Raw genomic sequence first — 19,823 nt, forward strand, 5'->3', positions numbered from 1 at the left:
GGGGCAAAATGTGAATGTCAGCTTAACAAACTAATGAATGAAGGCCACTGACTAAAGGCCCCTCTGTTTATGTATATTATGTATTATTGTTGGGAAAACCAGTCATCTGGCAAGACAGCTAACGCAGTCTCAAAGGCCATACCTAAAAACTACCGGATTGTGTTTCTACATCTTACCTCTTTGCCATTGTTGTTATATGTCTAGGGAAAGCCCATTCCATAGATTTCAAATGTTTTTTCTGCAGGCTATATCCCTAATGCACTTGCTCTACTGCAACCCTTAGGAACTCTTGGGTGAGTGGGGTGGAGAGGGCTATGCACTCCTAATGCCACTCCTTACTGCAAATATCACAATGCTTATTTAAAGAAATACGGTTCTCCTAATTAATATGCTGCAGAATTTGACACGACATAGATCTGATGTGTGTGAACTGTCATTATTTGTAATGTCAATATAGGATAATGCTCGGGGGAGTGTTGACTTCTGTGCGCCATGCTTGTTTACAGGTGGGCCTGTCATGGTTTTGACTGAGTATGTTGTTGTGTTTCCCAGGTGACCTTGTGAGTGCCTTGGAGTTCCCGTTCCTTTACTTCTACCGGTTCCACAGTGGCTGCTGTGCCAGGTAACCATTCCCCGCTCAGGATATGATATTTCTTACTAAATTTCGTAGTGAGGATTTATGCTCTAGTTATTGGTTTACATACCTTTCTGTACTTTATATTTTATGAAGGTATATGTTCAATAGTTTATAATTATCATGGTCGTTTGTCACATATACGCAAAAAGGAATGGCCTCCCCCTGCACCTCAGAGCCTCACCATCGCTCCTGCAATTCAGGAAGGAGCTCGAGACATGGATGTTCAACCAATAGCAGAGCAGGCAGCACTATCCGACAGCTCCTCGAGACCCTCACGGGCAAAGTAGCTGCGCTCTACAAATCCTGATTGATTGATAAGCATTTTCATAGGTAGGCTCCTCTCTTGTCAGGAATTGATCAAGAATCAGCGTTGGTCAGATGTTTCCACGTATTTTGTTGTGTGCTTTACTCTGTGCTGACGTTATGGACTTGTGATAAATGGGGTTTACCCATGCTTCCTGTGGCTTCGTTCTTCTATAGGATAACTTCTTAAATTTCTTACATTACTTAAACCATCATGTAGGTTTACAACTTCGCTGAGCCGCCAACTGCTGCTTAAACAAAGCTGTGTTTGTATTGTATGAATTAAGCCACAAGAAGGGTTTTGCTGTTGGATAGTTTCTGCTCAGAACCTTACCACGTATGACACCAGTAGTACCCGTGATCCATCCCAGGCTGGAGATACCCTGAACTCACCAGAGTTGCTGAAGGAGAGTCAGATCTTCGGTGAAAAGATGTATCTTTTGTTTCCCTCTTATTGCAAGGTGCTTCTGTATTGATGCGGAAGCTTTAGACAGGTCAGAACAGCTGATCCCGACACTACCAAGTAATGACAGGAGGGCACATTCAGATCTGCCAACCTTAGAATCCTTATCACTATACAGAGGAAAGGGTACAGGTGGTAGGGCCCTGGAGAGTGAGGCTGTCGACTCCCTGCCCAGTCATACCTACCCTCTCTGACAGAAACAACAAAATCATCTGGAGCCTCCTTTCGTGTCCTGGGTAGGCTTTATTTGAGCCCAGATTTGCAAAGCGTTTACGCCTGAGCTGGAAACATTCTGTGCAAGGGTTACCAGCTCACCATGCGATTGCGGCTCTTCATCAGGTCGCTTTGTGATAAATGAAGAAAGCATTTGTCACACAGTGGAACCATGTCATTTGGCAGGCCTGCATTTGTTTGGAGAGCCATGCAGAGGGAAGTGACAGGTGAGCGAGTTGGGAAAAAGAAAGGATAGGGGTAGTAAGGAGACTTTGCCAAGGTTCCCCTGTATGAATAAAAGTGAAGCAAAAAAATGAATGTTTAAGAATAACAAGTGGGAGCATGTGCACCAATACAGACTGTGTCATGATGTTCGCCGTGGAACAATCTAGATTCGCTAATACTGTAGAGGCCTAGCATTGGAAAAATTAGAGAGACTTAGAGCCTTGGGTGTGAGGTAGAGGTTGACAGGAAAATCATCTGGCTGGTTGAAAGACACCTCCTGTTTTTCATGCTAGGTTAGGAGGTAGAAAGTATACTTAAGAAGCTCTAGATTGAAGGCTTAGACAAATCAATGTTAATGAGTGAGTGGGGTAAGGTATCCATAATGGAATGGATTTTGACACATCCTTACCTTTGTGTAAAAAATTATTGTGTGCTCACCACAAGTTTTTAGGCGTAAAGTTTCATCCATATATCCCTTGCGGCCAACTTCCCATCATGCAACTAACCTGCAAGTGTTTGGACAATACGTCTTCTGCATGGCTCTGGGGAGCGTGCTTCTCTGCCCTGTTTTATTTTCCATGTTTGTGCAGACTCTTTGTTTTTATTTTTTATCTCATTGATGATGATCACAGTAGAAAGAGCAGAGTAAGAAGTAAAAAAGAATGGGAATAATCTTTGCTATTAATGCTACCTATCAAAGGACAAAGTTTCAACACCATTCACACCCAAACAGAACAACAAAGGTGCTACACCATACAGCACCTGCCCACATGTGACAACCCTCAATTTTCATTTACACTGTTTACATCCTCAGGTTGCATGTCATCCCAAAAAGTCTCCTCCCACTGTATTGCTAAAGCAAAACACTGCATGAAAAATGAACCCTGACTTAAAACTATTGATGGTTTCCCCACCTCCTTTGTATTGAATGAACCTCTGCTTACTGATCCTCCAACCATATATCTCATCCTCTCCTTCGTTTTTACATTTTTTTTTTTTTTTTAGAGTTTTATATAGCGCAAACTAGACCAGAGTAATCGGGTATCAGAGTGCTTTACATAAGCACCAGTTTCGTTACAGATGGACACATTCATTTTTGTTAGGCACGGGGAGATTAAGTGATTTGCCCAGAATCACGGGATGTTGAGCGTCATTGCTGAGACTCGAACCCGGTTCCCCGGCTTCGAGATCGACCGCTTGGAAACCATATCCCTACAATCTATGGATACCTAACCGCCTCTAGCCTATCTGTCTTTGTACCAACCATTTGCATGTACTCGCACCAGTAATCCAAGCGGATATGAATTCAAGGATATGTACACCTTGTGCACGTTATAGGTTGAGACTGTAACCTGTATGTATCTGTAAGAGTACATGAGGGAATCCATGGTTGCTTCTTCCCTCTGTAAGAGAGGATGTTGGCTTGCACCCTGTCAAGGAGAGAGGATCACAATAACCCAGCTGAGTATAAGGAAATGTGGGAGCGGTAATTAGGTCGGTATCATTTCCATACAGGAGAACGCCCAGCTACTGCAGGGAAAGAAGATACAGTAGTTTCAAGGGCTCAGGGCAAAGGAGGAGAGTCGTCACCTACGTTGGTGGTTGGTGACCCTGCTTTGTACCCGACCTGCAGGTGCTGCAGGCTAACCTGTTTACACAGAGTTTTGATGCCCTCCTCACCTCCCTCCAATCTGGGATTATCAGCGGTAAATGGAGGTCTGGGCACTGATTAAGTAGCCTCTGCCCACTTCATAATCCATTGCCCATTCCCTAGGGACTTCCCTGTCTCTAGCTTTGCTTGTTACCAGTCCCATGTGCCTTGGGCTGCGTGGGTCTGTGTAAATTCAGCACGGCTGGCAGTTCTTCACCTACATCGCTTTAAGATAAATAGATAAATTGTCCCCAAGCATGGGATACCAGTACGCAGGCCCCATATCAAGCTCTACGCCCCCTCTGCAGAGGTGCGGCTTGTAGACTTCCCTGGATTCCGCAGAGCATGACACATCGCCCACTTCACTCCTCCTTTTGACCGTTTCATTTGCCAGGCCTGGGACGGGCTCTTCTTTCAATTTTTTGGGGAGTAGGAAGCGGGTGTGGGATTCATGATCATCAAAATGAGCCTAATGGTTTTATAGCAGGTGCATCAAAACCTCATAAAAATACACCTCTCTAAACAGGTGCACAAATCTCTCCAAGGTCAACACAAGGGAACATTTCACTAAGATGTGGGCTCTTTCTTGGCAACAGAGCCTTTTCTGTAGCCATAGCAATAAAATGGAATACATGGAATGAACGTCCTTTGCATCTCTATTCCCACCACAATATTACGATATTCCACAAGAACTACAATTATTTTCTAAGTGCACTTCATGAAGTAATACATTTGCTTCTGTTTTATGGTCTGAAACTACTGTTATCCCTTACAGTGCCAAGGGTGTATGTGCGATATCCAAATACCCTACAGCATAACATAACACTTTGATGAGTAGCAAACAGAACTGGTAGCCCCCAAACTGTATTGAGTTGTGACATGAGATTGTGAATTGTGCTTTCATCCCCTGCGGGTTACAACACTATGAACGTGGCCCGATTAAAGCTAGTGGTTAATGTTTAGCCAATCTTGCTCTTCTGCTTGTGAAGTCTCTGTCACTAACTGATGTCAAACACCTGCCTTGGCTACTACTAGTCAGAGAATAACATAAGAGGAAACCTCAGATCCTAGCATGTTGGTGCTATAATATAGCCTTAGAGCCTGCCGTAGCGGTCTCTACTGGCCATTAAAGGGCCACTCCAGCATTCGGCGAGGGCCTTTAACAAGGGAGTGGGCCTTAAATGGCTGGTAGAGCCTGCAATGGAAGGCTTTAAGGATGTTAGAACATTCCGCCCTAGAGGGCCAAATGTTCTAATTAGTCAAAACAAAAGCAGCTCGGAGCCGGAGGGGGTTTAAACCCCTTGGGCTCCTAGAGGCCTTTGTTCACAGCTACAGCCACCTTCCCTGAGAGCTGGAAGCATGCAGAAATCAACGCCCTTCTGAAGAAACCTACAGCGGACCCCAAAGACCTCAAGAACTTCCGCCCCATCTCTCTTCTTCCCTTCCCGGCTAAAGTCATCTAGAAGACCGTCAACAAACAGCTGACTGCTTTCCTCGAGGCAAACAACTCGCTCGACCCATCCCAGCCCGGATTTCGAGCCAACCACAGCACCGAGACCGCCCTCATCGCAGCCACAGACGACATCAGGACCCTGATGGACAACGGAGAAACAACCGCTCTCATCCTCCTAGACCTCTCGGCAGCCTTCGACACCATTTGCCATCGCACGCTTATAACCCGCCCCTTCCACACCGGGATCCAAGGAAAGGCCCTAGACTGGATTACCTCATTCCTCTCCGACAGAACCCAGAGAGTCCGCCTCCCTCCCTTCCGCTCAGAAGCCACCAAGATCATCTGCGGCGTACCCCAAGGCTCCTCGCTCAGCCCAACCCTCTTCAATATCTACATGAGCCCCCTCGCCGCCATCGCACACAAACACAACATCAACATCATCTCCTACGCCACCCAACTGAAACTCTCCCTCACCAAAGACCCAGCCACAGCCAAAACCAACCTCCAGGAAGGAATGAAAGACGTCGCAGAATGGATGAAGCTCAGTCGCCTGAAGCTGAACTCAGACAAGACGGAGGTCCTCATCCTCGGACAATCCCCATCGACCTGGGACGAAACCTGGTGGCCCACAGCGCTGGGCACCGCACCTACACCCACGGACCACGCACGCAACCTGGGATTCATCCTGGACTCCTCCCTCACGATGAACAAGCAAGTCTCATCTTCTTGCTTCAACACCCTGCGCATGCCCCGAAAAATCTTCCGGTGGATCCCCACCGAAACCAGAAAGACCGTCACCCAAGCCCTCGTCACCAGCCGACTGGACTACGGAAACGCCCTATACGCAGGAACCACAGCCAAACTTCAGAAACGACTACAGCGCATACAGAACGCCTCCGCACGACTCATCCTCGACATCCCCCGCCACAGCCACATATCCGCCCACCTGAGAAACCTGCACTGGCTCCCCATCAACAAGAGGATCACGTTCAGGTTCCTCACCCACGCACACAAAGCGCTCCACGACAAAGGCCCCAAATACCTCAACAGCCGCCTCTCGTTCTACACCCCCACCTGCCAGCTCCCCTCCACCAACCTCGCCCTCGCCACAGTCCCACGAATCCGCAAAACCACCACCGGAGGAAGATCATTCTCCTACCTGGCAGCCAAAACATGGAACTCCCTCCCCGCACACCTACGACTGACCCAGGACCATCTCACCTTCAGGAGACACCTCAAGACCTGGCTATTCGAGCAGTAGCTACACCCCCCCTCCCCTCAGCGCCTTGAGACCCTCACGGGTGAGTAGCGCGCTCTATAAATAGTTTGATTGATTGATTGATTGATAGTATGGTGGGTGGGCTGAGCAAACCAGTGAGAAAATACTCAATTTTTCACAGTTGGAACCTAGAAACCAATGATTGCCTTGGGGTAGGTCTCATGACAAACTACACCTTGTATTAACAGGTGAGACACCAGGTATAGCTTTCAGCCAAGGAGATACGCTCCCCGCATGTATTCCCAGCTGCTGGCAATAAATATAAAGGAGTACCCTGCCAATCAACCCCCCATAGCAGGTGTAGTTTGGTTAAACTAAACAAATGCTTCACTTCATCAAGTGGAAACTACTTTAAATGCACCGCTTTCAGGAATCCGTGTTCTTAGAGAAGGATATCTTCTGGAACACATTGATACAGCAACATGGCTGTTTATCAGCCTAGGCAACACTGAGCCAGGAAGAATGAAGACAGATGAACTCCTCCCTTGCCCCCCATCAACAAGTAAGCTTTCTTGGTGATTGGCAAAGTCCACCTATTAATCAGCGATATGACTCAAAGGAGATGGCACTGTCAGATAGCTACTGACCACGGCAGAGTTGGCGGGCCAGAGGCCCCCTTGGATAATACTGCTATTGCAAATCTGACCTTTAAATTTAGGGCAAAAGTCACAAAAAGATTTGCTAGGTGATGTGTTTTTTCATGGTAGTTTTAAGGTGGAAACGTTCATAAAACATGATTATTACATTGTTATTGGTGGCATGGCGCCGCAATTGTTTCCTTTTCAAATGCATTGGAGTGAGTGCTATTTGTGTGGGTTGCAAAAAGGAGCATATAAAAAGGGCGATAAAAGATTTTAGTCACAGTATAGACCATTTAATGTAGCGCCACATTAGTTTTAAGAATTGTGGTGAATTCTAATTTTATTTAATTGTATGTAAAATGTTTATTTCCTGCTAGAATCTTATCAGCCATTTTTCTTTTTAGAAAACAGTTCTAATCATTGTCTGATGAATGTTATGATTAGTGTGTCAGAAAGCTAATAGAGGACATATTTTATATAAATCCGCAAAGCTCTTTCCCATACGCAAGAAATTGGATTATTAGTTGGAGTGGGTGACTACCCACCTCAAAGAATAATCACAACTTTGATCAAGGTGAACCCTTAAAGTCAGTAAGTTAACCTGTGCTCAACCCCCCGGTACCTGTGGAACAGAGCAGTCAGGCTTAACTTAGGGCAATGTGTAAAGTATTTAAGCAGTGTCAAAATAGTGATAAGGTCAAAATGAGAAACAGTAACATTCCTAAACCAAATAAGACACATTTATTAAAGGTAAATAAACAAAATGAAAAAATCCGATAAGGGGAGCCAGTGTTGTGAATTTCTAAAGTTTTAAGTAGAAATAACACCAAAAAGTACAAAGTGTCAAAGATGGTGAATGGTCGCGTTAGACAGGGACTTGGGCACAATTTGAGCCTGACCGTGATAGCACCAGTCAGGTCATCCCGGTCAAAGATTTTACCCTCTAATTTAACCTTTTAAGCCCCAATGTACCACAGGAGTACTCTTCCAAAGCCACCCAGGACCTCATGGGAGGCACTTGGAGACTGCACGATTAAAAACAGAGGCCAACAAAGGGTCCTGTTGCAACTGGTCAACTGTGTACTTCCAGGAAAGGGCCTTGTGTATCTTTTTGTCTCCCTGTAGCCACACAGGAGGTCAGCCTTCTGATCCTTGGACTCCACTTCTTTGTTCTGAGTATAAGAAAAGCAGGTCCAGTCCTTCAGGGCTCCTCTTAGGTCCTAGACATTAGTTCTAGTCCTCTTCTGAGTCCAAAGGGGGTGTGAAGTGGATGCCTGGAACTGGCTAAGGAGATGCGTTGACTCCTGGGCATACCCTAACCAATGGGGTAAAAGTTTCCGGAGCCAACCCTACCCACCTTTTCAGTAGCTAATGTTTGCTTATGCACACAGACCTAAAATACTACGGTCAGGGCATTTTCAAGATGGTGAAAGTCTAAACTTGGGCTCTGAGGTCTGGGTATGTGTGTGGGGGGATTCACTATGGTAATCTTATTATTTCAAACCCACCTGCCTGCCTGTTGAGGCTGCAGCTGCCCACATCAGCTACAGATCGGGCTGACAGCTTCCCTGGGAGTAGGTAGGGATTGTGGTATTGAGGGTCGAGCAGACCCGGTTTGGCATTCTCTTTTCCACCTGTGTGAGATATTTTAACAGCTTGCAGTTCAGCTGCGGATCCCCATGCGCGAAGCGGGCAGCATGGCTTGCCTCCATGTGTGGATTCATTTTTGGTCAAAAGGGACTCTAAGCAGCTGTCTCCTTTCTCGCAGTAACTTCTTACAGGAGCATAATAAATGTGGCAAGTCTACTTTTCCGTTACCACATAGGCGGCAGACATACAATGTGGGCTCTCTGCCAAGGGGGAAGGTGCAGTAGCGAGGGAAAGAGCCCTAGGAAGTATTTCAAGAATTTCACCTTGGCGGCTCTAGAATACCTTGTATTAAAGTATTGTTAAGATGCAAGTATTTTGTAGTTGTTAAGAGTCATCCAAGCATGAGCTCTGCATGCAAAGGCAGCCTTGTCTTCAGTTAGCGAAAGAAGCTTTATTGTTTTCCATGTCAGTTTTTTGAAGGCCGAGTGTCTGTTAGAAATTTCCCAGAGCTGGGTAGGCCCAGTGATAGACAGTGATTCCTGGAGGTAGTCTTAGGCAGCTGAGGTATTCCTTTGTTGCAGCTACTGCCATAGCTGGTAGTTCAGGGTGTTGGAGTCTGCCTTTCTGATTTTATTCCAACAGTTTATGAACGCCCCTCGCCTGGTCAAGGCCTGCTTTTGCAGTCCAAACTCCAGCCTGATCTGAGCCGGTGAGGTGTACGTCGGAATATTAAATATGATCCTATATGCTTTCGTCATTGTACTGTCCAGTATTTTAGCATCCCTTCCTCTCAGTAGTTCGCTTCTATATGTTATAGTTGGTAATAACTTGGATTGCGCCACCTGAAGGAGGGGGATAGTGTTGGCCCTGTCAGTTTTCTTTAAGATTTTTTAGTGTTACCTAAAGTGCCAGGACCTTCGCTTTAATTGCCTCTTTCTGACAGGCGAATAGGCCATCTTTATCAATGATTACTTCCAGGTATTTGTATTCTTCTACTGTCTGAATCTGTGAATTGGGCAAATACCAGGACAATATGCTTTTTGTTGTTGTTATTAACCATCACTGTTTTAGGTTTTTCAAGGTTGATATTTAGTTTGTTCTCAGCAGAGTATTCTTGCATTGTGTTAAGAAGCGGTTGCAGCCGACCTGGGTGTGGTTCACCAGGACCACATCATCAGCATATAGGAAGCTGAAGAGTGTCATGCCCCCTAGTTTCGGGTCATGGGAGTTTTAGGTGTTCAGCCGGTGCATCAGATAAGCCAAAAAAAGATTCAAAATAGTGAGTGCGAGAACATACCCCTGCTTCAGCCCTTTTGTTGTTGGTATTTGTTTGGAGAGGTGTGTTCCGGTGTCCAGATTGACCTGAAACCACGTCTCCCTGTGAAGCAGTTTAAGCTTGTCCAGTTGGGCCTGAGAGATCTTCCAGTGAGCCAGCTTGCTCCAGAGTTTACCCCGGTCCACATGATCGAAGGCTGCCCTGTAGTCGATAAAGCAGAGGTGGAGAGGCATCCTGGAGCTTTTTGCTGCATCAGTAAGGAGTGATATGACAAGGATGTTAGTTGTCATGCCTGTCAGCTTAGAAAACCCTGTCTGGTTCAGTGGGATTTTGGCATTGTCGGATGCCCAAGATGTTAATTAGTCTAACACTGTCCCGGTGAAATATTTAGCCTTGTTATCGATGACGGCGACCAGACGGTAGTTTTTTGCCAAGGATTTGTCCTCGTTTTTCAAGATGGGTGCGTTTATGGAGCCTCTCCATGAGGCTGGCAATACACTCATGAGCCTAATTTGGGAGAAGACTGATTCCAATGTTTCCACCCAGTGCTCTGTGTCTTCCTCGTAGAGAACGGGGCTTGTAGCCCCCTCTTCTGCCTTTTGTAATTTGACATCTGGTAAGTTTAATGTGTGGCAATTTGGAAGCGTTCTGTTGACCTGCTGCAGGTTGAGACGAAGCTGGTGCCAGACTAACTGCCTTCAAATAGATGTTAATGGAGGTTGCTGTTAGAGTTCCTGTTGGTGCTTGGCGCAAGGCGCTTCCAGCCGTTTGGTGGTTGAAATGGTCGCCAAGAAATGTTTCCCAGGTTCCCTTGGGTGTGTGTGAAGTAACTCCACCGTGGGCTGGGCTTATTAACTTAATGACCGTCGCCCAGAACCGCGCACTAATATTATGCCTAATGTCTGAAAACAATTTGGCCCATAGCTCGTCTTCCTGGGACCTATTGATAGCCCACTCCAGCTTCTTTAGTGAGGCTTTGTGAACCCTTAGCATTGTTTGAAGACCTGTGTCCCCTGGTTTATGGCGCAGTGTTCTTTAGAGTGTTGTTTGTTGCCTTTTTGAATTTCTTTAATTGTGTTAGTTGGGCCCTGGGAATGCTGCCCTTCCCAGTAGGTATTTGGTGGGGCCTTGGTTTGAGTGGAGTACCAAAAGTAACTGTCAGCTTTTCAGTGAAGGACTTGCACCTTTTTATAGCACAAGTAGGTGCTACCGTTAATCCTTGTAGCAGGTCCTTCGCTGATGTTGACAGGCCCTCTGTGGTGGAATATGAGTACTTGATTCTCTTGAAGTTAATAGTAAACACTGGGCCAAGTACTTCTGCTGTGCAGCTAAGTGTAAAAATAACAAGGTAATGGATGGAATGCTTGAATTAATCTCAGCCACAGGCAATCGCTCGGGCTGCATCTCATTCCATTGTTTTTTTGTCCACTATGCCACCCCAGTTTGGAGACAGCCTTATTCAGTCAGCCCAAACTGCCAAGCTAGATCCTCCCTGGACCGCAAACAAACATCCTGGGACCGGTTTCGGGGTATCACCCTGATCAGCCAGGCTAGCTTGACTCCAGTGGCACAGTGAGTCCAGGACCCACATTTGGGCATACCCAGCGCATGTAGGGTGGCAAATGCAAAGACAACAAGATGATGGACGGAATGCTTGAATTAATCTCATCCTCTGGTAATCACTCTGGCTGCATCTCAATCCATTGTTTTTTTGCCCACCATGCCATCTCAGTTTGGACCCAGCCATATACAAATTAGTCTTAACCCCAGTCACCATGGGAACAGTCCAGCCCAAACTGCTAGACCAGGTCCTCCCTGGACCGTAAAAAAGCATTCTGGGATTGGTTCCAGGGTATCATCCCTCATCAGGCAGGCTAGCTTGAATCCAGTGGCACAGTGAGCCCGGGACCCATGCCTAGGCATACCCAGCACACTCAGGGCGGCAAAAGCAAAAATCAACAAGGTGATGAAAGGGATGCTTGAGTTAATCTCATCCACTGTCAATCGCTCGAGCCACATCTTAATCCATCGTTTTATTGACCACCATGCCATCCCCCACTAAGTGTGGGCGGAGTGGCAAGAAAGGACACCTCTTGTGGGAGGAGATCACTGTCTACTTTGTCCTAAGTGGAATGAGTGGACCCCGAGGATTGGTTAAGTGGGTAACAAAAGTGTAGTCTAATGTCGAGGTAGTAGCAGTGGAGTAGAATCAAGACGCCAGAATCTTGTCCTCTGCAAACCTACTATTGAGGACTGAAGTATTGAGTAATCCAAGGAGGCAGTCCGGTGAGTAAAAGTGGTTTATTTTCAATTTCCAAAACATCCACAGCCTGGCGCTCCCGCTGCGTACCAGGATCTCCACCAACTGATTAACATTGGTAAAATCGGAGGAGCCAAGATGGCGACCGGGACGGCAGCGTAGATTCCCGGCTCCGTGAACCTCCGCATCCCGCACGGATATCCTGCATGAGATCCTTATTCTGCGCTACGAGATCGTGTTCGTAAACGAAAGTGGCAACCGATCGTGTGACCCTGAGGTTTCTGACTGCAGTACCGCCGGAGAAATCAGCGATTGAACTTTGCGGCCCGTGCGGTCCCGAAGCCGGGACCTCGAGTGGACGCCTTGGCCGGGCGGCAGTTTAACAACAGCGGCCTGTGGTGACTGGGTGGAGTCGGTCCGCCGGGGTGGTGCTCCCTTCGGCCTGCATTTTGCTGTGGTCGCTCCCCCCCTGCTGAGCACTGCGGACCGAGGACATGCCCGGGTGTGCAATTCTCGGATTCTGTGGTGTTTGCCCCTGCCTTTGACGGTGAGCTACCCGGACGCCGTCCCTGGTTCGGCCTGATCCTTGCGGGCTGCTCCCGGCTTTTTGCGGGAGCTGGTCCGTGGCGGAGACGACTATTGCCCGTGACCGCGCAACGGTTGAATCTGTTCCTCCCCCAGGATCCCTGTCTTCAGCGACGTGGACCTTGAGGCGTTGGTCCCGGGGTCCTGGCCCCAATACGAGTCGGGCCTTCCCAGCGGCCATTTTGTCACTATGCAGCCTACCATCCTGTCCGCTGGGACGCAGCGGGACTGGGGGTGTGTGACGGTCGGGAGTGTGGCAGAGCGATCGGAGAGAGCTGCTCTGGGGTACGGCGACCTCCTGGAGGCCCTTGGTGCCCTTCATTACTCCTTGGCTCATGGCGCCGGGGTCCTGGGGAGGAAGCTAGATGGTGTGGTATCAGCGTTGGGACAGTGGCGGCATGCTGGTCCACAAGTACACAGTGGCTTTCCACACTGCACACAGGAGGAAGATGTTGCGGCCCCCCCCGCGATTAGTGTACAGCCGGACACTCCGGACAGTATGCTACCGTGTGGTCGGCTAACTGTGGGCTTGATCTGCTCCGGAGGTATTGGACCTGAGCGGAAGATGGTGGCCTTGTCCCGTGCGCAATCTCCGGCGGCCCAGGGACGATTCCAGCAACGTGTGTCTCATTTGACTGCTTCAGCCTGTCTGGACCTTGTGTGCAGTGCAGATCCTGGGGCGGCACTGGAAAAGACGCCCCCCCATGAAGCGGTCCGTGCTGATGCTCAGAGACTTCCACCCCACCTGTGTGCGTCGCTTCCCGACTGTTTTTGGACACTCCTGTACCTTGGGACATCGGACATGGTGCTGGGTCGAGGGGCAGGCATGGGCAGAATCGCAAAGAGCGGTCAAGGCTGAGGCTGATCCTTCGGGAGTGGTCACCTAGTAGACAGGCGGACTCATGGTTGCGTGCTCTCATGGTTATTCGCATAGTTGGTGCATAATGCTCCCCACTCCCCCCCTCCTTTTTTGATATGATCAACTTGGTGCTGCTAATTGTTTGCTGTGGGGAGACTCCGCCGTGCGGGAGGGAGAAGCCGGGGGTATGTTTTGAAGGCCCTCCTCCAGTTTATTACATTCCCTCCGCCCCCCCGTCTGGGGGGGCTCTTTCTTACTCCTTTTTTCCCTGTCTCTTCTATATTTCGGGTCTAGTTCCAGGGCGACAGGCACACTGCTGGGGGGTGGGGCCATACTCATTCGCAGAGGTGCAGGGTGGGGGGATGGGGGAGGGGACTCTTTAGTCTTTATCTCTTTTTCCATGGCCTCCTTTTTCTTCTCTGTTTCTTTTTGCTTGTTTTTCTGGGATCAGCGCGGTACACCTCTCTTATTGTGAATCGCTTGCTCTTAATGTGTGCCACAGTTTCCGGGGGGTTCGCTGGGCTTTAGGTACGGGGACCTGTAGGCGCAACTATCTTTGATATTGCTCCCCATCCGTCCTTTCCCGTGTTTGCGCCATTGATTCAATGTATTGCTGCTTGCTGCTTGCGTCTCTTATCCTTGCCCCTTATCGCTGTTGGGAAACTATTTGGCACCTGATCCTACTGTTTTGTTTTATTATAAAATGAAAAACCCTTTCTCTCCTGGTGTCCTACCTGAGCGGCTCATTGGCCGGACTATACTGTATTGTAGACTTTGCTCTCCGAGGTGCCGCCTGTGTTTACATGTGCTTTTATTGTTCTGATTGCTTAGCGGCCGGCCCCGGGGGGTTGTAGGCCCATACGTGTAAGTGATTGAAACGTCAATAAAGGTTTTTCAAAAAAAAAAAAAAAAAAAAAAAAAAGAAAAAAACATTGGTAAAATCCTGGCACACATCGTCCAGCACCGGATTGTGGAACTGAATTCAAATAATACATTAAGGACGTTTCACTCTCGCGCCGGTGGCACAAGAGCGCTCGATAAATACATGCATCACATTACAACTTCTCTCTTTCCACAAAATAAATTAGAAACAACTATAATGAAAAATAGAGGAGAACCTGAAAAGAAATACAAGTTTTAACTAATCTGAAATATGAGAAGAAAAATAATTTTCTTAAGCCAATACATAGTCATTAAATTTGACAGGCAATCTTCTTGACGGGTACTCAAATCAACAGATGAAGAAGATGCTCGCCTAGTCATATTACAAGAAGCAGTATTATGCAAAGCAGTATGTGTACTACATCTCTGCTCACCAGTAGACTTCACACAATCCTCTCGAGAAACAGAGGAAGAAATAACAGAAGAAGGATCACGCGACCAATTTGTCCAGTCGCATTGTTCCACCTCCTGTTTGGATAACTTAAGTCTTGTGAGTCAGAAAGCCGCACCAGTGATCTCTTCTTCCACCATCCCCTAGACTCAAGTAGTGCTGAACCTTTGCTGACAACTGTAACTTGTACAGGAGAGGAAAATGTAGACAACCCCTTTGTCACCCTTTTAGGGTTTTTAATGAGAACCCAATCATTGAGTTTCAAATCAGTATTGTTAAAAGAAATTCCTTGATCATGCACAGATTTCATATAACTTTGTTTTTTTTAAACCAGAGATGCAAGATTTTTATCAACAAGTGTATCCTTAACATGTTTATCTTGCACCAAATTGGGACATAGAGTAGTATGAATATTTCTACCTCTTAAAAGAGAAAAAGGCGGAAGACCAGTGGTGCAATGTGGTGAAATGTTATATGACGATAATTTGTCCTCCAGGAATTCTTGAATATCTTTTCCTGAGGAAAGGGCTGCTTGAATGGCATCCTTAACTAATCTGTTTGCCCTTTCAACCAAACCATTGGATGATGGTGAATATAAGGCAACCTTGAAATGATTGACATCCTTCTCTGCTAAGAATGCAGAAAATGTTTGAGAAATGAAATGTGTGCCTTTGTCAGTGACCATAACGGAAGGTGAACCCTCAATGGAAACCCTTTTATCAAAAATGTGATGGCATTGGTGGAACTAGGTGAATCACAAAACATATGATAGCTCCATTTGGAATGATAATCAATCAACAAAATAAAAAACTTTAAATCATGAGACAAAAGCTCATAAGAACCCGAAAAATCTACTCCAACCTTGTCCCAGAGTTTGTTCGGAAGTGGAACAGGATGCAAGGGTGTGTTCATGAGTTTCCATTTCTTATCTGACAAGAGGTATTCCGAACATGAATCAATATGAAACTTCACCTGTGAATCTAGGGTTGGCCACCAATAATGCAACTTAATGAGTTACAAGGTTTTAGAAATGCCTAAATGACCATGATGTGCACATTTAATGATATCTTCCCTTAAACTTGACGGGGGAACAAAATAATCATGTCTCATAACCATTCCATTGACCAAGGAAAGTTCAGATGCAACCATGGAAAAAGCTTTTAACTCATTTCAAAGCTTCCTGCTTTCAGGCCAACCTTTTACAATATATTCCATGACAAGTTTAAGAATATCATCCTTGCTATAAGCCTCCAACCAGACCTGTTCAGTTATGCTTGGGCATTCTCTGACAGCATCGAGTGCCGCAACAACACACTCTGTATCTTCAATACTCTCAACATCTGAAACATCATGAAATGCCATACGTGAAAGGCAATCAGCCCTGAAATTCCTTCCGCCAGAAATAGGCTTGATGGAAAAATGAAATTCTTGCAATTTTGAAAGTAGTCTAACCAATCTGGCTGATGCCCTCCCAAGCCCATCATCATTGAGTAAATGTGTAAGGGGTTTGTGGTTGGTGAATAGTTCGAATTCACGCCCCCAGATGTAATTCCTAAATTTTTCAGTCGCCCAAACGCAAGTGAGCGCTTCGAGTTTAATTGTACTGTAATGGGTCTCATAAGGATTAAGCATTCTTGACGAAAAAGCTATTGTGTGTTCCTTTCCAGCAATCCACTGACCAAGAACTGCTCCCAAACTGGCTAGCATCTACCATAATGAAATATTTGGAATCATCTCGAAAAGCATGAAGAGCAGGTGCTTTAACAATTAGTTTTTTGGTTTGATCAAATGAAGATGATCCTTCATCAGACCAAAGAAACTTTGATTCTTTGCGCAATAAAGCACACAAAGGCTCAACAGTTTGAGCATATCCTTTGACAAAGCGGGCATAGTACTCTGCCAATCCCAAAAATGATAGAAGAGCATCCTTGTCTTTGGGAGGAACAGCATGACTGATGGCCTTGATGAGAGATAACTTTGGTTTGATTCCTTCCGATGACAAAGTATGACCTAAGTAATCCAACTGTTGTGTGCCAAATTGACATTTGTCAGATCTGATGGTCATTCCTGCATCATTCAATTTGTTTAAAACACCAGTCAGATTTTTCAAGTGTGTTTCCCAGTCATTGGCAAAAACTAGAATGTCATCTTGATAGGCCTGGACCCCCAGCGTGTCTTGAAAAAGAATGTCCATCATTTTCTGAAAAGCACTGGCCGCGGAAGTCAGGCCAAAAGGAAGTCTGAGATATTTGTAGACCCCAAATGGTGTGACAAAAGTAGTGAGGTCTTGTGAATCAGTTGTCAACTGAATCTGGTGCTAGGCTGAGCGAAGGTCTATTATAGAAAAGAATTTGGCACCCCCTAAGATGGCCAGAAGTTCATGGATTTTAGGGAGGGGATGACAATCAATTAAAATGTTCTTATTTAAGGTGCTTAAGTCCGCACATAGCCTGACCTCACCAGATTTTTTACGGACGATAATAATGGGAGAAACCCATTCTGAAGAGTCACATGGTGCGATGACCCCTTCATCACATAATTTTTTAAGTACTGACTTAAGCTCATCTCTTGCACTAAGGGGTAATGGGCGAACCTTATGTACAAAAGATTGAGCATGAGGCTTAAGTTTTATTTGATGTTGAAAACCTTTGACAGTGCCCAACTTGGTGGAAAACAAGTTGGGAAACAACTCTAAAATCGTTTTAGCTTCGTGTGAATGATCAGTGATATTGATACAATCTAGTGTGTCTTGTTCATTTTCTGACCAGCCAGCTGGGGAATCACCTTGCGGAAAATCACCAAGCACAATGGGATTGTCTGAGCCTGGAACAAGGTGCAAACCCATTCTAGAACAGTCTTGCCAGCAAACTATATTGCGTCTTTTAACTGCAACATAAACTTTTGTATAGATTGACCTTCTTAAACATTCCAACCTTGAATTGAAGTAACCTAACATATCAATATGAAATTTCCCAAACGCTTTTGGATTGATGTCTGTTTTGGTCAAAACGATGGAACCTGCCATTTCTGAAGAAACATGACATCAGACAAAATTGTTATTGGTGAACCGGAATCTGCCATGATTGGAATCTCAATTTTTCCAAATAATGCAACACCTAAGGGACCTTTGACATACTGAGGGTTGAAAACCGAATTACATTCAATTGAAACAATCATGTCATGAAACTGCTCTGTACAATCTTCAAGAGATTCTGTAAATTCTACACTATTGACTCTGGTAGGTCTCTTGGCAGATCTACAAACACCTCGAAAATGGCCAATTCTTTTGCATAAGACACATCTTTTTCCTGAGGCGGGACACATAGGATAGTTGCCCAGATGTGATCTGGAACCACATCTGTAGCAAATTGTGTTCGCTTTTTTAAAAGGTTGTTTAAACGGTTTGTTCACGTTAACAGCATTGACCGAATTACCAAGATAATATGAAATTGACTAGAAATTGTATTGATCTTGTTGAAGAACTTTGGAGGTAATAATAGACCTCTCAATGGTCTTCGCGATATCAATTGTGTCTTGTAAAGATGGTTTTCTGCAGCTGAAAAGGCATTCTTGTATTTTTCTAGAATAACAAGAGAAAACAAATTGATCACGGATCTGCCTCAAACTCACAAGTGGAAGCATGAACTAGTAATGCAGCAATATATTCATCCACTGTTTCATCCTCACGTTTTCTTCTTCTGTGGAAGTTATGTCTTTCAAGAATGATCACCGGTGAATGGTACATTACAGAGGACCAGGTGGTTGACATTTCACAAAACGCATGAATGGAAGGATATACAGATAGTACATGTGAGAGGAACATCACGGAGAAATAGGGTCATCATGCTCAACATTTCGAGGTGGTGTACAAATCTCTCCTCTATAGATATTCCATGGGTTCGAGATACGGGACCACTTCTTAGGGCACCCCCTTGCCAAATACACTGTCTTTTCTCTGAACATGCACCAGTTGAGGTTTCTCTCCCAGGCTTCCAATGTGGGTGGATGTGCCGCCCCGCAGAGTTGAGCGATGTTTCTTTTTGCCAACATGAACCCCAGAGTGGCCCATTGCATCTGAGAAGTGTCAAAGTCCGTGGGCTCCCAGATATTTAGGAGGCATCGTCTCGCCTCCGGAAGGAGTCATGTAATACCTCGTTGATCGTGTCTTGCACTTGGCGCCAACAAAAGTTGATATGTGTGCATTCCCAGATAATGTGCATAAACGTTCTGGTAAGGCCACACCGCTGTTTGCACTCCCCTGTATCAGACCACCCCATGTGCACTAATCTAGGTCCCGTTATGTAGATCCTATGACGGATCTTAAGCTGAACCAGTCGCAAGCGTGTCGGGATAGCCACCACTTTAGGGGCGGACACTGCTGCCTGCCAATCCTAATCATCCAGCTCTATCCCATCATGTATCCACTTATCTCGCAGTATCAGGAGGGGGTTTGTCATGTGATTAATTAGCTTTTTGTATATTAATGATAACGTTTTGACAGGGAGGTGACCATCTAAGATTCTGTCCTCCAGAGGAGAAGCCTCCGGAGGATCGGCTCCTCTAGGCAATGAAGACTGAAGTGAGTGTAGGACCTGTATATAACTAAATAATTCTGTGTCTGCCAGTTCATATTCACCCTGAAGCGTGCTGAAGGACTTGATCTCCCCTTTCCCCCAAATATCTTTAATAGCTGAGATCCCAATAAGGTCCACTTATCGAAGCCCCTTGTCTTCCACAGGTCGCCCAATTTCTCTGAATCCCAAAGAGGGGTGGCTAATGTTAGTCTGTGTCTCCAACCAAGAAAATTAGTGGCATCGTGCCAAATTTGAACTGAGTGCTTCGTGGGGCCTGTTAGTTTGAATCGTTTAGGTCGGGAGTAACACCCTACATAAGTGCCACCCGGAAGTAGCCATCTGTCCATGGCGTAACCCAGGTCGTCCGCACGACCATACGTGCCATGATTAATGGCTGCCAGTTGGGAAGCCCAATAGTATTTCTTGATATCGGGGAGGCTGATGACTCCATCATACCAGTGTAGCGTTAGCTTGTTCAAGGCGATTAAAAGTTTGCCGTCCCATAATAGGTCCCTCTACAGGCTCTCAACCTCCTTAAAAT

General features: G+C 46.1%; 1 protein-coding gene across 7 annotated transcripts in view; it reads left to right on the top strand.

The window, feature by feature from the left end:
- The window catches only part of SLC35D4 (solute carrier family 35 member D4), a 642,891-nt gene that overhangs the window by 370,893 nt on the left and 252,175 nt on the right, over positions 1-19,823 (top strand). For all 7 annotated transcript variants that reach the window (XM_085605764.1, XM_085605763.1, XM_085605761.1 and 4 more), the window contains one exon: positions 553-622. In XM_085605764.1, coding sequence (XP_085461890.1) covers positions 553-622 — 70 coding nt within the window. The remainder of the gene's footprint in view (positions 1-552; positions 623-19,823) is intronic.

This window comes from Triturus cristatus, chromosome 5_1 (genome assembly GCF_964204655.1).
Source record: "Triturus cristatus chromosome 5_1, aTriCri1.1, whole genome shotgun sequence".
Classification (NCBI taxonomy): Eukaryota; Metazoa; Chordata; class Amphibia; order Caudata; family Salamandridae; genus Triturus; species Triturus cristatus.